Below are 15,825 nucleotides of genomic sequence, written 5' to 3' on the forward strand. Positions count from 1 at the left end.
GAGGTTTTACTACATCTTTATTCTTTGATTACAGTGAGTCAAGTTCAAGACAAAACATTCCAATATTAATAAAAATAGTATCAAAGGTCAGATTTAGTTTATTAGGTGCATGTATTTCAAACACAGATCCTGATTACAGACGTTCACCTGTGGGTAAGGTGCTTAAGCACTGATTGTGAAACAATTCTGTATTGAACAGGTCAATATCCGGTAATGTAAATATTATTTCTCAGAATCTGAACTACTGTCAAGAAATACTCAAATGAGATGAGCATAGTGCTTTTTTATTTCCATCTTAGCACACTTATTCATTCTCCTGGAGAGAGTAAGGCTGGTGTCAACAGACAAGAATTCCTGCTGGGCCTAAAATTCTCCTGTTCCTGGGACAGATTTTATGTCAGGTCCCCAGAGAGGAATAATTCCCATGAACTACAGCACTTCCTCAAGGACAATCAGTTTCCTGAGGCAGAAACAACTAGTTTCACAGACACAGTTAACAGGTTAAAAAAATTTTTAAATCAAGTGATGTATTGTTTTACATTGATTTTAAGAATAAAACTCAATGAGATACATGTTTACTTTACATATAGAATGATTGTGTGAATTAGGTTTCAGTTGAAAGGACAACTTAGTTCAGATAAAACGCCTAGAAACACTGAAAATAAAACCAGAAGTACAGGAAGAAAGATTCTAGGCAATTTCCATTTATCCTTCAGCCTTCGTTTCAATGACTATATTTTCTGATTCAAGTCAGAACACATGGTTTGGGAAGGGTTTTCTATGCTACTCCGGGCGTGAGAGGCTGTAACCTGAGTGATGCTTTTACTTCTGCCTGCCAGGTGCTGGGACCTCCAAGCATGTTAACTGTTTAGCCAAAATGACGGCACGTATGCAATCTGGATTGTTCCAGGCTTTCCAGTTAGTATGGTCACCGAAGTCACGGTAAGCGTAACCCTCTACTCCCTCCACCTTTCTCCTTTTTCCCCTCCTCCAGTAGGTTGAGGAGGAGGGCGGGAGATCAAATACCACTGACTGAAGTCCCATCAGCTGCCAAGGGTCCCGTGAGAGAGAACTTTGCTACCTGCCTCTTCCCACGATGCTGTGACAGCTTAGGGTCCTGTGAACTCAAGAATTCCCAGCTCACAGACCATGACCTCGCAGGGCGCCTCAGCTGAAGAAACCCTTGTGTTGGATCATGCTACTATGAACGATCAGAGAAACGCCAGCGATCAAGGGCAAGCAGGCAGGTAATGTGTCAAGCACGGACTCACACCAAATTTCCTGATTAGTTTATTTCTCCCAATCTGTGTTCTTCGTTCTGCTTTTAAGCCAGGGCCCATGGTGGGAGGGGTAGGGCACTCAGCAGGAAAGCTCAGAAGGGTTCTACCCCCACTTTAAAAACACCTTTGCTTAAAAACACACTTATCCAGTGATTAGCAATTAAGAAGTGAAAAATTAACTACTCGGTAGTTAAACTCTATGAATTATCCAAAGTTACGGCCTGGGATCAGCAGCGTTACGAGGGGAAATCATACTGCATTTCTTAAAGCTCTTTCTGAATGCTTAGCAGGTCTTTCTTAGTGTTAATTGCACTTGAAACATTTGATTTTTCATTTAATCTCTGAAAGCTGTTCATTGTTTTCTTCGTTGATACAGAGGAAAAGGTCAATTTATCGTGTGCTCCGAAGCTCTCTGGATGGATCGAGATTCGTGCAGGTTGTGTGACAGGTGCAGGGGGCGAGGCGGACTGAGGCCGTGACCTTCAGAGCTTGGACTGCAGTGGCTTCAGGTGCTTGTAGAAAGACTCATGGACCTGAGGGGAGGCAGGGGGAGAAGGGACTGATCAGGAGCTTGCAGTGTAAAAGCCCTTTCTGTTGTTGTTAATCCTCACCTGAGGATGTTCTTCCCACTGATTTTTAGAGAGTGAAAGGGAGGAAAGGAGGAAAAGAGAGAAGAAAGAGAAGAGAAAAACATCAGACTGGGGCTGGGAATTGAACCTGTGACCCTTCAGTGCTTGGCCAATGCTCTAACCACTGAGCCCACCGACCAGGGCTAAAAGAGCATACTCTAAACCACATGTGTCAAACACAAGGCCCGCGGGCCAAATCCGTCCCGCCAGGCCTTGCAATGTGGCCCGCACCACGCTGTCATCACTGCACTCCGCTGCGTTTCCATCACAATGACAGTTTATGACTGTTCAGTAAACCATTCGGCCCGCGATTTAGGCTGGATTTTAGATTTTGGCCCCTTCTCTGATTGAGTTCGCCAAGAATTATCAGGGCCTCATGTGGACCATGATCCAAAGAATTGGGGGTGGGGTGGGGGGATAGAATTGAGCCACCTGGGAAACTTTGGGCACGGAGTAGTTCATGATACAATCCTTATCTTTTAGAGCAGTGGTTCTCAATGACCTTTAATCCAGCTCCTGTGTGGTGGTGGCCCCCAACCATAAAATTATTTTCGTTGCTACTTCATAACTGTCATTTTGCTACTGCTATGAATCATAACGTAAATATCTGTGTTTTCCGATGGCCTTAGGCTCTACAGATCCACGAGCAGGGCCGCCTAGACCACGGGAAAACACAGATATTTACATGTCGGAGGCGCGCTAGCCAAGCTTTCACAGACGGACCTGCCAGGGGCCTTGCTGTCTCGGGGCCCGGAGTCGCCGGGGAGGACCTGCATTACCTCGGCTTTGTTGAGCGGGGAGGTCTTCGCCCACTCGAACAGGTTCTCGTACACGTTGCCGTCGTAGCGGCCCAGCACGGAGCCCAGCGACACGTCCTGGAAATCAAACGCATCGACCAGCGTGACAGCGTCCGGGCGGATCACGGTCAGCAGCTCCTTGATGCGTTGGTGCACCTGGGTGACCTGGGTGTCCGTCAGGATGTTCTCCTGCAAGAAAAGCATGCAAACGGCTTGTGTGCCTGTCCGGTGCTCCGGGTTGCGTCATGACGTTGAGTTAACGACACTATTGCGATAACAAAACCCGCGTGTCTTTCTCCATACGGACAACTGCAAACCTGTTTGCCCGGCCCTGTATGCAGACAGCTCCATATATCATATGCACGCACAACGATCAATCAGACCACACCATTTTCTCCCGAAGGAAAGGAGCCGCCAGCGGGAGGAGGTGCTGACCTGGAGGAAGTCCCCCGCCTTCTGGCTGATCCCGTACAGCGCGTACAGGAGGCACAGGTTCCGCAGCACGGCCTGGATGGGCTTGTCCTGGATTTTCAGGAGCTGCTCTGAGAAGAGCTTTACCGTCACGTAGTGGCAGTGCGCCTAGAGAGAGAGGGAGTGGGGGGGGGGGGGGGGAGAGAGGGCAGCAGGGGTGAGAACGCTGCAGGGCTCACCACCAGCGCCCCGTCTGCGGGACAGGGAGGCGGTGGCGGGTGGGCCTGGGCCGGGAGCGCAGCGCCACCACTGACCTCACTTGCTCGCACGAGGTCCACGGAAGTCAGGTTCCACGCGACCTCTTTGCTTTTCCGGTGACTCACTTCCGTCTGAAGGTTTTTGGCAGCGATTTCTACCAATCTGTTAAGAAATGAAAGGAAACGGAAGCTCAGAGGAAGGGAGCCACGGTGCCCACGCCTCCCTCTTCTTCTGTCAGGCCCAGCCCGGGCCCCACGGCCGCCCGAGGGGTGCTCACCTGGCCGCCCGGAGCCGGTAGGCCTCGGTGAGGCTGTGGGGGCTGTCGATGTCCACCACGGTGGGCCACACGGCCACCTGCTGCGGCTGGATGCGCTGGCTGGGCAGGTCGTTCAGGTAGGACACCATGCCGCACACCAGCTTCCCCGCGTGCACCTGGTCGTAGCTCTTCATCAGAAACCTAGAGCCAGACGCAGCGTTCAGTGGCTGCTTCTCAGAAGCAGGAATGAACGAACCCTTCAGAGGGTAAGTGAAGGGACAGGTGAGCTTTACACTCTCTGTCTGATCACAAGATCAACAGAGTGGGTGCGGGCAGAAGGCGCGATGACGTCTGTAAGGGACACACTTAGTGTGAAGAGCACACACGGTAACCGGGGCCGGTGGAAAGGACTGGAACGCTCTAGCTAACGGGCCGGGCAGCGCGGCCAGGACTCACCGGGCGGTCTGCAGCATCATGACGGTGTTCTCGCCCTCGAAGGTGCAGGTCGGGGTGAAGGTGACGTAGATATTGGGGAGGCCGCTGCAGTGAGAGTAGCCGTGCCCACCACAGGCCATCCGGCAGGCTTCGATGGCCGCGTTGGTCGTCCAGGAGGTGAAAGCCTTCAGCCCGGCGGTGAGGGCATGGAGCTGAGGGCAAGCAAGGCCGTCAGAACGTGCGCTGACAGCGGAGTTCCGAGGAGAAACACTAACCTCCCTGCCAGCACTGGTCGCTTTCAAAACCATCTGCCACGCGTGTATCGGAAGCAGCGTGGGCATCTCCTGCCTGATCCTCCCAGTCCCCTCCCACACTCCCTCGGAACTGCTCTACTTGGCAAAAAGTCTCCACTGTGTTCCCTTCGTTAACAGATGACCAACATGGTGCAGCGCTTCAGAAACTTAAAGACCAAACTCACAGCCCAACCGACGTGGCTCAGGGGCTGAGCATCAACCTAGGAACCAGGAGGTCATGGTTCGATTCCCAGTCAGGGCACATGCCCATTGTGAGGCGTGCAGGAGGCAACTGATCAATGATCCATGATTCTCTCTCATCATTGATGTTTCTCTCTCTCTTCTCTGAAATGGACAAAAATGATAAAAACAAACACTACATGTGTTCAAAGCTAACTCCATTCAATCAGAAGAATTTTTTGGATCTTTTTGAGAATATACGGAGCATTCAAGAAATGCCAGTGCGTGCTTCCCCCGGACACCATCTAACAGGCACCTCGGGCAGCTCGCTCAGGTCCCCGTGGCCGATGTCCTCGTTAATGCGGTGGTAGGTCTCCTTCATGTAGGCGCCGACAAAATGGAAGGCATAGGCAGTGGCCAGCAGCGGGAAGAGTTTATATTGCTGGGTTTGAAAATCCAAAATCTGTGGTTCCGGTTCACTAAGATATATAGAAAAAGGGGGGAAATTATACACACATACAGAACAGACTCTGAGCCAGGCTGCAGTCTAAGCACTTTGGCCTATTAACTTATTTCATCCTCTTAAAGACCCTGGGAGGGAACACGTGTTACCCCATTTTACAGATGGGCAAGGAGAGGTCCAGGACAGCTGCACTCACGCAGCTAGTAAGGGGCAGACCCTCGATTTACAGTGAGGCGATGTTGCCACAGAAGATGCTCTTAACCCCCCGTCGTAGGTGGACACACATTTCTAGCTGTGACGTTCCGATCTTTCTGTCTTTCCAGCATGACTACGGAAACTACCTCACGGCAACATACAAAAGCAGAGTTAGTTAACTTTGTAGGAGGAAGGCAATGGTAAAGAGATCCAACCTGCTAACTAGATGGCTGAATAAGTTATATTTTGACCACAACTATGGAGAAGACCCTGTGCACAGAATTAAATATTTAAATGCTAAGAAGGTCTGCTCATATTGATTCCTTTATTCCTTCTTTCGGACTGAAAGGCAGTAGTAGGGATAAACTATGGGGATGGACACAATATGGAGCAAAGTTCAATGTCGCTTTCGCCATGCCCTATTTGTCACTGTTAGTAGCAATTCGAATTTCCAAACTGCCTTCACTGTTTTGAACATTTCCTAAGAAGAGCTCAAGTAACATTATTCCTGTTTTTTTGGCAGGTGGTCCTCTCCTCTTTCCGCTATGGAAAGGAAATGCAGGTTCTAAGCAGCAGGCCGGCACACTGCCAGCCCAGCTCAGTCTATGGCCACGGCGTCTTCTCTGCACCACGTCGGGGGATTTGGTATCCGACTGTCTCAAAGCCAGGAGGTCAGTGATGAGCCCATCGGCCCCCCTTACCCCGGCTTGATCTCGGACTGGTGCCTCACGGCGCTGTATCGGATGGCGATGGTGCAGGCCTTGGCCAGGCTCCGGGCGGCTTCGCCCACAAGGAAGGACCTGATGAACACCATGGTGCCGTAGGTCAGCTTGTTGCTCACAGGCTTCACGTAGGTGCCATCAGGCTTCACCTGGAAAAGGACAGGGGGCTGAGCTTCCAAGAGGCAGCCTAGGCCAGTGGTTCTAAGTGTGGTCCCAGAACGACCCAGGGGCATTGCCTGCGGACTTGTTTCAAACAGAAAGCCCTGGCCGGTGTGACTCAATGGGTTGGGCGTAGTCCTGGGCTGTGGGCTCGATCCCAGATAGGAGTGTGTAGGAGGCAGCCAGTAGATGTTTCTGCTCTCACCCTGATGTTCCTCTCTCTCCCCCACTCCCTTCCTCTCTCTCTCAAAATCAATAAAATAAAATAAATTTAAAAATCTCATTAAGTCAGAAACTCTGGGGGCAGAGCACTGTAGATTTCAGCCAGCCCTCGATGATTCTAATGAGCCCTCAAGTTTGAGACCGCTGGTTTAGCCGACCAGAATATGCTCTTTAGACCTGCCACCGGCTGCCGGCTTCACTGTCACAATAAAAGCAGCACCAGAAGTGAAGCTATGTTGATAGCTTCTAGAAACAGACCCTGTTAACCCTGAGGTCAGCACCAGACACAGCACCCCGCGCCCGACACCCTGCTCCTCCTGCGTCTCACTCACCTGGGCATACTTCATCAGCATGTTTTCTCTGGGGATCCGAAAATGGTCCATCTTCAGGTAACCATTATCCATCTCATCATAGCCAAACTTGGGGCCAATGTCGCCAACCGTGATGCCTACCATGAGAGAAAGGAAAGTCACCAGGGTCTCTGCTCTGGAAACCCTGGCTGTCCCACTCCTCTTTTGTTGGGTTTTATGCTTTTTGCAGAAGAAAGTGCTCGGTTTAAGTTTTCATGTCAACATCAGATGAACAACTCTAACCTGGCAGAGGCTTGTGGGTTCCAATCTCACGAAGAGGCACGATGAAGGCATGTAACCCATAGCATTTCCCCTGGGTGTAGAGCTGGGCTAGCACTATCGCATGATTTGAAGTCTTTCCAACTGCGACATCAAAAAACAAGAGACACAAGTGAGCCGTTCTTACATGATCCGAGGGGCAGAAATGGAAGAGAAAACATGTTAAATGAAATGCTAGCCTCTCGACAGTGTGCCAGAAAGCCTTTCTTATGACAGCGCCACACCGTTTTCAGAAGAAAATCTGTGTAAGATGAGAGTTATTAAAATGTATGGAACTTTGGCAGAGCAATCCTCCATTTCCATAGATATATATGTACACACACACACACACACACACATACACACAAGAGGCCTTCCTTTCCCTGGCTGCCGGCACGGGTTTTCCTCTGGCACCCAGGACCTGGGCTGCAGCAGAGCCAAGCCTTTAGCCTTCAGGCTTCTGGAGCCTTCAGTCTTCGCTCTGTGCCTGTGTATATAAATTAACCTGCCATTTTGTTGGGTTAATTTGCATACTCACTCCTGATTGGCTGGTGAGCATCGTGGAGATAGTCAATTTGCATCTTTCTCTTTTATTAGTGTAGATATATACACTAATGGGATGACTGACATATAATACCATCTAAGTTTAAGATGTACAATTCCTTGACAGTATTTTATTTTCAAAGATGACTCAGCTCTCTTTACTACTATTTTCTCATTTACATAAACAAAGTAATGCTTTCCAAAGCAGTAGCCGCCAGACACCTGTGGCCATTTGTGTTAATTACAATGAAGTAAAAGGAAGAAAAGATTCCATTCCTTTGCCAACCAGCGGACCTTGGGGTGCTCCACTGGGGTGCACGGTAGCAGCCAGCACCTGGAGCAGCAGTGAGAGCCGCCCATCGTGCAGAAGGCTCTGAGGGCCAGTGCTGTCAGGAGATTTCTGGTTAGTACTTCCAGAATTTGTGTCTTCTTGTTGCATGCTAGTCTGTTTCTTATATTATACAAAAATATATTAAAATATATAATGTGAATAACAAAATCCTTCAAGCACTGACGCCATCTGAAATATATATCCTAAGACAATGACTCGGAATGGAAGACAATATTAAATAAGTTTCATGTAAAATTTATTTATGATAAAAATCTGAAAATAACTCAAGTGCTTTTCAATACAGAAATGACGAACCACACAGCGAGTGCAGGGCTACCTGAATGACGACGACGTAAACTACGCTCACACTCAGACACGCTTCGATGGAAGCTGAGCAGAGACAGCTCTCCTTCCTGCGCTGTGAGGTGTAAGATCTGTAACGCTCAGCAGAACGTTAAACAGCTTAGAATAGGTAAGCCTGGAGTTTTTCTATTAAGAAAAAGAAGCTTTTTCTATATTTCAAAGCGATATTCTCATATGAGCTCTCCATTCCAAACGTGACCTTCAAACATCCAGTCACTGTTCCAAAGCTCACTTACGTCCCCCAGGCCACCACTTGATGGAGGTCACCGTCGGACTATTGAGAATGAACTCCTGGGTCTCCGGGTCGTATGTGGCTGTGGTCTCCAGGCCGCGCAGGTGAGTCCCTGGGGAACAAATCACATGCACGTCAGCCACACGAGGGAAAAGAGGCACAGAGCACAGTCTCCCGACCAGTCCTCTAAGCTGGACCATCTCAGGATAACATCTCAGGTTAATCGGTCCTCTAAGCTCTGACTATACAGTGCTTTTGGATGAGCTACCCATGGTTGAAAACCAAGATAGTAACTCCCGGTCCCTAACCAGATAATATCATTGAGAGCACCCAAAAGGAAAAGTAAAGGCAGCTTAGGATCCTACTTTCTAAGATCCCAGGACATGAATTTCAGTAACTGCCCTCCTAAGCCCATCTCTAAGTGTGAGTATGCCAATTTCAACGCAGGCTATTGTGTTTTCCTGGCCAACTACAAAGAGTAAGATAACGTGACAGGAAGAGACTCTCTAGCTAGATGTCTTGCAGATTGAGCGTTTGTTTCAGAATAATTGCCAGCATGGCAAACAAGATCTGCGAAAGGCTCACATGTGGGGAGAAGACCCAGGCCGCCTCGCCTGGTGGCTCTCTGTGAGCCAGGAAGAGCTCCCGGTGCCGTGACTGCTGAAGGGGCAGGAGTCTTGGTTTAAATCCCAACGCGACGTGCCCTTTCCCTTAAAGGCCAGTTCCTCAGAACACAAACAGCGGAGTCAGGCTGGGTGGGTCTCACTAACACGGAAACTCCGACGTTTAGAAACTTCCCAGGAGCACGCAGGCACTGGTTTCCGTGGGACCCACAGCCTTCCCCGAGTGGGAATCAAGGAAGCGGACACAGAGACGCCGCTCGCCAAGGCAGCAGCCTTTCACTGAACAGAACGGAGGACGACCAAGAGCTTAAAGATGCACATTTGAACCAAATGGCATCCACTGTGAGCCTCGCCAGAGCGCTCAGCACCAAAGCGGAAGACAGAACAGCTGTGACGAGATGAAGTCGCACAGAAATAAGAAATGGCAACCACACAGACCAGCTGTCCCGAGACCTCTGAGGGAAAGAGAAGCCAGAGAGAAGCCAACTGCCTGGGGGCACAGCCGATCTTGTTCTTTATTTTGGCTAATCCTCACCCAAGAATATTTCTTCCTATTTTAGAGAGAATGGAAGGGAGGGGTACCAACAGAGAGAGAGAGAGAGAGAGAGAGAGAGAGAGGAACATTGATGTGAGGGACACATCAATTGGCTGCCTCCTGCACACACCCCAACCAGGACTGGGATAAAACCTGCAGGAACCGACAACCCAGTGTGAGCCCTTGACCTGGAATTGAGCCAGCAACCCTTCCGTGCAAGGGCTGACGCTCCAACCATTGAGCAACATCGGCCAGGGCACAGCTAATCTTATTTTCCTGAACTCTGGCGAAGCCAGCTTTAGAACTTGACCGAATTTACTGGATCAAGGCATAAGTAACTTCCAGGTATAAAATGCTGCATGTTTTGGTTATATAAGCCACTCACTTCCGGTCAGCAAATCAGAGAGCACGCATACTGTAAATCTGTATTTCTTCTGGAATTTCTGCAAATTCGTGATGTACCCATAGTAAGGGTGATCAGATAGTAACGAAGAAAGATGGGTTCAGAGTCTATAATGCATACATTCTACGCAACTCCAGTGAACCCGAAAAACCACTGAGCAAGGCCTGGCTTGTCATTACTGATCTCCTAACGGGAAGCAATGGAAAGAAAACCAGCCTGTCTCTGTGATCATGTAACCTTTCACTTCCACTGACAAAAGCACTGTCTTTGCTAAGACTTGTACGTTGAAAAACCTGGCTTCTACAGAAAGGGCACGTGTTAACGGCTCGCACGTGCCATGGCTAGCAAGCGGCGGGCACGCCGTCTGCACTCAGCTTGCAGCACCCGCCCAGCCCAGAACGGAGACCGAACGCAGCGTACCATGGCCCATCTCTGTCTGGGCATAGGTGCCAATGACCTCCAAGTTCCAGGCGGGCATGAAGAAGCGCTCCTGCTGCTCCGCAGTCGCCTGGTGAAGCAAGGTGGGCAGGAACATGCCCAAGTGGAGATCCAGAGGCGAGGGCCCTCGGTGCACAAAGCTTGAAGGCACCCCGGGTGGGCATTGGGAAGAGCCGTCAGGTGGGAGAGAATCAGCAGTGTGCACAGAGGGAGGGAGGGAGGGGAGAAAAAACAAACAACCTCTGTGAGTACGTTAGTGGGGCCTTCACGTGTCAGAGCACCGCCGCTGTCTGCATCGCCCTCTCTCGTGGCAGTGACTCCCAGTTCTCTTCGCAACCCTCCTCTCCAAAGCCACATCTCAAAGCCTCTGCAGCACAAAACCGTGGGGGAGGCTAAGGGGGCCGGGCTTGCCGCCAGTCAAAGGAGAAGAGAAATCGGAAGAGGGTACGTGGAGTTTGGAATTTAGCTTACTACAGAAACTGGCAGTGCTCTTCACCCCAGCACATTTCAGAAATTAAAAAGCATATAATCAATCACAAGTCACAGATTCATGGCGCACAAGCTCTCCATTATGGTTTATGGGATTGTCACTAATGACAACAAGCATCTTTGCAGTAATTTTAGTTCCACTTTCTAACATCTTCCTTCTCCACCTAAACTCTGCAGATGCTTTAGACTTTTGTGTATCTTAATAGGAAATAGTTCTATATGCCTTCCACAAGCCCTGTATTTTATTTATTTTTTTATTGTTAATTTTGAGAGAGAGAGAAACATTGGTTGGAGAGAGCAACATCAGGAGGCTGCTTCCCGCATGCCCTACTGGTTGTGGGTTTGCTCCCTGGTGAGGGCACATGCAAGAATCAAGCAATGGCCGAGACCGGTGTGGCTCAGTGGATAGAGCGTCAGTCTGCGGACTGAAAGGTCCCAGGTTTGATTCTGGCCAAGGGCATGTACATTGGTTGCAGGCACATCCCCGGTAGGGGGTCTGCAAGAGGCAGCTGGTCGATGTTTCTCTCTCATTGACATTTCTAGCTCTCTATCTCTCTCCCTTCCTCTCTGTAAAAAGTCAATAAAATATATTAAAAAAAAAAAAAAAAAAGAATCAAGCAATGGATGTATAAGTAGGTGGAGCCCTCTCCCCCCTCCTCCTCCCTCCACATAAAGAAAATAAAGACTCCTGTCGCCTAGCCATCTCCTAGTCCAGTGGCCCTGGGTTGAGACAATGAAGAGGACACTTGCCGAAACCAGAGCTGTCCCTGGGAACGCCCAGTGAGATGTGAGCCCTGGTGGAAACTGGGTGAAAGGCCCCGGGACCGCTCTATGCTATTTCTGCAATTCCTAGGAATGGACAATCCTAGGAATTTCAAAATGATCAGTTAAAAAAACACGCTCCAGCATGAGAGAGGACCTCTCACTCACAATCGAGAATGCCAGCTGTCCCGTTTTTAAAGGGACGACGAATAGGGAACAAAATAAATGTCTGCCTGGGACCTGAAAAGAAAAAAGCGCTCTGAACTAGGGCTGACAGCCCTGGCCAGGACCAGGCCGGCAGCGCTGGGCTGATCTGCATTACTAGAAACCAGAGCCGCGCCTGGGGAGGGAGGGAGGGAGGGAGGGCGGCAGCGGAGTGCGGCCTTACGGAAGAGCACCACAAACAGGCTACCACAAACGCACGTTAGGACGCTGGTAAAGCCACTACAGCCAGCTGTTCTTGAGCCTGAAGAGTGTTATCTAGGAGTGGATGGAATTTAGGCATGCTACAAGGAGAAAGTGATCTTAGACAATTCTTTGACTTAAATATTTGTTGTAAAAAGTCATGCATAATGAAGATTAAAATGTTTTTTAGAGAGGGGGGGATTGAGGGAGGCTGAGAGAGAGAACATGGATTTGTTGTTCCACTTACTGACGCATTCAATGGTTACCGCTTGCATGAGCTGCACCTTGGTGTATGGGGATGGTGCCTAACCAACGGAGCTACCGGCCGGGCTTTGGGCATCACTGGAGGCCCGATGATGGAATCCGTGCAAGAGGGGCCTTCCTTCTCCCAGCTGCTGGCACCGGCTCCCCCCTGGCACCGGACTGGGCTTCCCTCCAGCCTGGCTTTGTCCGGAAGGATGTCCGGTCTAATTAGCATATTATGCTTTTATTATTATAGATTTTACATTTTACTTGGTGAAGCACTAGAGTTGATTTTTTAAAAACCGTAACACTGAAGGCCTTTCCAGTCAATACTGAGGACAAAATGACTGGTTGATGATGTCAGAGGAAGGAAGGAATGAAAACACCGGCATTCCTAAAGGATGCTGGGAAAGCTGTCAGCCCGGCTGGGTAGCTCCGCTGGCGGGAGCATTGTCCCAGTCCACCAAGGCTGTGGGCGTGGTCCCTGGTCAGAGCATATACCAGAAGCAACCAATGGTACATAAATAAGTGGAACAACAAATCCATCTCCTCTCTCTCTCAAATCAATAAATAACTTTTTAAAAAGAAAGGAAAGCTGTAGGCTATAAAGAAAAAAAGCCACTGCATTCTTATTAAGACCATTCAAGTAAAAACACCAGAGAAGAGATTTACAAAATCAACAAAACATTTAAAATGGGTTAAGTAACTTAGCTCATTAAACATTTAATTAGGAAAAAAATTATACTTAATAATATGAATAAAAAAGATAAGAACAAAAAGGAAATTGCTAATTCCTGGCTGAAAGGACTAAATAAAGTTAATACTTCCCAATAAATCACAAGGATGTAATGCAGCATGGATTTTAAGTTCCTGTAGAATTCACTTTACAACTTGATAAATTGCAATCAGAATTCATCTAGAAGAGTAAGTATGCAAAGTACACCAAATACATGTAACTTGAAATGTAACAATAGTTGTAGGCTTAGCCTATCAAGTTTAAAATATCTTACAAAGCAACAACGAGCCCAAGTTTATGATGCTACCCTGTTTCCCCGAAAATAAGACAGTGTCTTATATTAATTTTTTTCTCCCAAAGTTGCGCTAGGTCTTATTTTCAGGGGATGTCTTATCTTTTCCTGTGCTAGGTCTTATTTTCGGAGATGTCTTATTTTCGGGGAAACACAGTAGGAGAAAGACAAAGGAAGACACAAATGACAGTAATATATTTAAGATTCTAGAAGAAAGTTAAAACTATTATAAGATGAATCAGAAAGAACGTAACAATGGTGATGAGCTAAGAGTTAATAAACATAAATACAGTAAGGGATCATTCATCACTCTAGAACATACATAGGTCAAAGCGCTGAATATGAAGCCAACAAGATTGGGAAAAAATAGAACACTTAAACCTACTCAGAGAAGGGTGCATTGAACACATACGGCCAAACGTGTAATGAAACAGAAAGCAATAGAAAAAATATTGCAAGGGTACAGTATACTCATATAAAATCAACATGCATATTGCATTTAATTGATACTCAAAGTAGGAAAATTCAGCCTTAACTGGTTTGGCTCAGTGATAGAGTGTCGGTCTGAGACTAAAGGGTCCCAGGTTCGATTCCGGTCAAGGCCATGTACCTTGGTTGTCGGCACATCCCCAGTGGGGTGTGTGTAGGAGGCAGCTGATCAATGTTTCTCATCAACGTTTCTAACTCTCTCTCCCTTCCTCTCTGTAAAAAAATCAATAAAATATATTTAACAAAAGAAAAAAAGAAAAAGGAAAATTCAGTTTTATACTTGGGAAATGCAGACAGTAAGCCAAAACACATAATAATATCTGGGCACTGGAAAATTAAAACTCTTAACTCAGATACATATTGATGTAGCAATACAAAGTTACAGGAACTATGTTGATGAGGCTATGGAGATCCAAGTTTACTAAAAAGTTGCTAAATACACTGTAAACTGGTTCTGTGCTTTAGAAGAAGTACTGAACTATGCAATAAAAGCTAGAAAACATTCATTTCCTTTAACACGGTCATTTGTTGCTGAGATATTCTAAAGGCACAGCCCAAAGGACAGTTTTTGTACAGAAGCTGACACTGTTATCCCTGACAGTGGGAAAGGAGACCGGCCCAAACACGCAGGGAGCGAGTCTCCTGGGCAGTCCCCAAAGGGAGGAGACTCGCCCAGGAAAAAGGACAGAGACGGTTGGGGGGACAGCAGGGAAGACACAGGGGAGAAAGATCACTGACTTACAAATTCAAGCTCACCATTTTTCAAGTTTCAGAGGGAGAAAGAGGCGTTATTAGCGATGGGAATTTGCAAAGATACTGCAGCATCTTCAAGGACGATCACTACGCATTGTATAAGCTGCATTTTCCTTAAGAGTAATAACAATAACAGTCAGTAACAGAAACGACATGCAAACGACTAGAGTCAAAACCGGTTTGGCTCAGTGGACAGAGCGTCGGCCTGCGGACTGAAAGGTTTAGATTCTATTCTAGGCAAGGGCATGTACCCTGGTTGTGGGCATGTACCCTGGTTGTGGGCATGTACCCTGGTTGTGGGCATGTACCCTGGTTGTGGGCATGTACCCTGGTTGTGGGCACATCCCCAGTGGGGGGGGGGGGGGTGCAGGAGACAGCTGATCAATGTTTCTCTCTCATCGATGTTTCTAACTCTATCCTTCTCTCTTCCTCTCTGTAAAAAATCAATAAAATATATTTTAAAAAAAAGTGAGAGAATCATCGATTCTAGGGAGTGACCAGCCGTGAAATGACCAGTACCTGTGAAGACCACACGTACTGCCTGCTCTCGACCTGGCCCAGTGTCTGTCAGGATGTTAACGCTGGGCCACACACATTCTGGGTTACCCTAGGCACAGGGTGCTCTCCTGTGCCCAGACCTCTGCCCTAGGCTCACAGACCCACACCCCAGGTGCGTGTCAGAGTCTGTGCCCACGCAGACTCATGCATATTTAGGGGAAGCTAGTCCCCAGGCAAGAGGGAAAACTGGGGCTGAGACTGCCGGCAGTGATGGGTTCCAAGATTCCTGAGGATCCTGGAATGAGCACGAGCAGCACTGAGTCTCCCCACTGCTCACGGCCACTCCGCGGTGAAGGCTAGCCAGCTCTGTGCGAACACTGGAGAGAGCCATTGCTGATCGGTGTCCCAGAGTCTCCGGATGCAGTGAACTAACGGAATGCCTGGCTTCCCTGGGAGAGAACAGCCGTCAGTGAAGTACAACTCACAACAATGGGAACAAATTCCAGCAAGAAACAGGATCTAATCCTGAAATACTGTTCTCTGAGCAGTGACTTCCCACCTTTTCATCGCACGCACCCACAAAGTGATTACGAAAAGCCTGCAGCACCCAAAAATATCTCCTTTCATTTCCTGATCCGACAACAACAAAAAGGTATCGTTTTTGATTCATGCACGTTGGAATGCCATTATTGTGTGGCAGACCACCAGTGCCCCTGGGCACAGCAGCTGAAAATCTCTGCTCTAAAGTGAATTTAAGAGATTGAGACAAAGGGGGTTCAAAT

General features: G+C 48.2%; 1 protein-coding gene across 3 annotated transcripts in view; it reads right to left on the reverse strand.

Moving 5' to 3' along the window:
* ACOX1 (acyl-CoA oxidase 1) overlaps positions 1 to 15,825 on the reverse strand; it is a 24,313-nt gene continuing 8,488 nt past the window's right edge. For 2 of the 3 annotated variants that reach the window (XM_036412465.2, XM_036412466.2), the window contains exons 3-14: positions 10,359 to 10,516; positions 8,382 to 8,489; positions 6,894 to 7,013; positions 6,633 to 6,748; positions 5,899 to 6,068; positions 4,856 to 5,018; positions 4,088 to 4,278; positions 3,653 to 3,832; positions 3,432 to 3,537; positions 3,142 to 3,285; positions 2,689 to 2,895; positions 1 to 1,813 (exon numbers count right to left, since the gene is read on the reverse strand). In XM_036412465.2, coding sequence (XP_036268358.1) covers positions 1,763 to 1,813; positions 2,689 to 2,895; positions 3,142 to 3,285; positions 3,432 to 3,537; positions 3,653 to 3,832; positions 4,088 to 4,278; positions 4,856 to 5,018; positions 5,899 to 6,068; positions 6,633 to 6,748; positions 6,894 to 7,013; positions 8,382 to 8,489; positions 10,359 to 10,516 — 1,714 coding nt within the window. In that variant the 3' untranslated portion in view covers positions 1 to 1,762. The remainder of the gene's footprint in view (positions 1,814 to 2,688; positions 2,896 to 3,141; positions 3,286 to 3,431; positions 3,538 to 3,652; positions 3,833 to 4,087; positions 4,279 to 4,855; positions 5,019 to 5,898; positions 6,069 to 6,632; positions 6,749 to 6,893; positions 7,014 to 8,381; positions 8,490 to 10,358; positions 10,517 to 15,825) is intronic. The other variant, XM_036412464.2, reaches the window with a different exon arrangement.

This window comes from Pipistrellus kuhlii, unplaced genomic scaffold, assembly GCF_014108245.1.
Source record: "Pipistrellus kuhlii isolate mPipKuh1 unplaced genomic scaffold, mPipKuh1.p scaffold_m20_p_44, whole genome shotgun sequence".
NCBI classification, from domain to species: Eukaryota; Metazoa; Chordata; class Mammalia; order Chiroptera; family Vespertilionidae; genus Pipistrellus; species Pipistrellus kuhlii.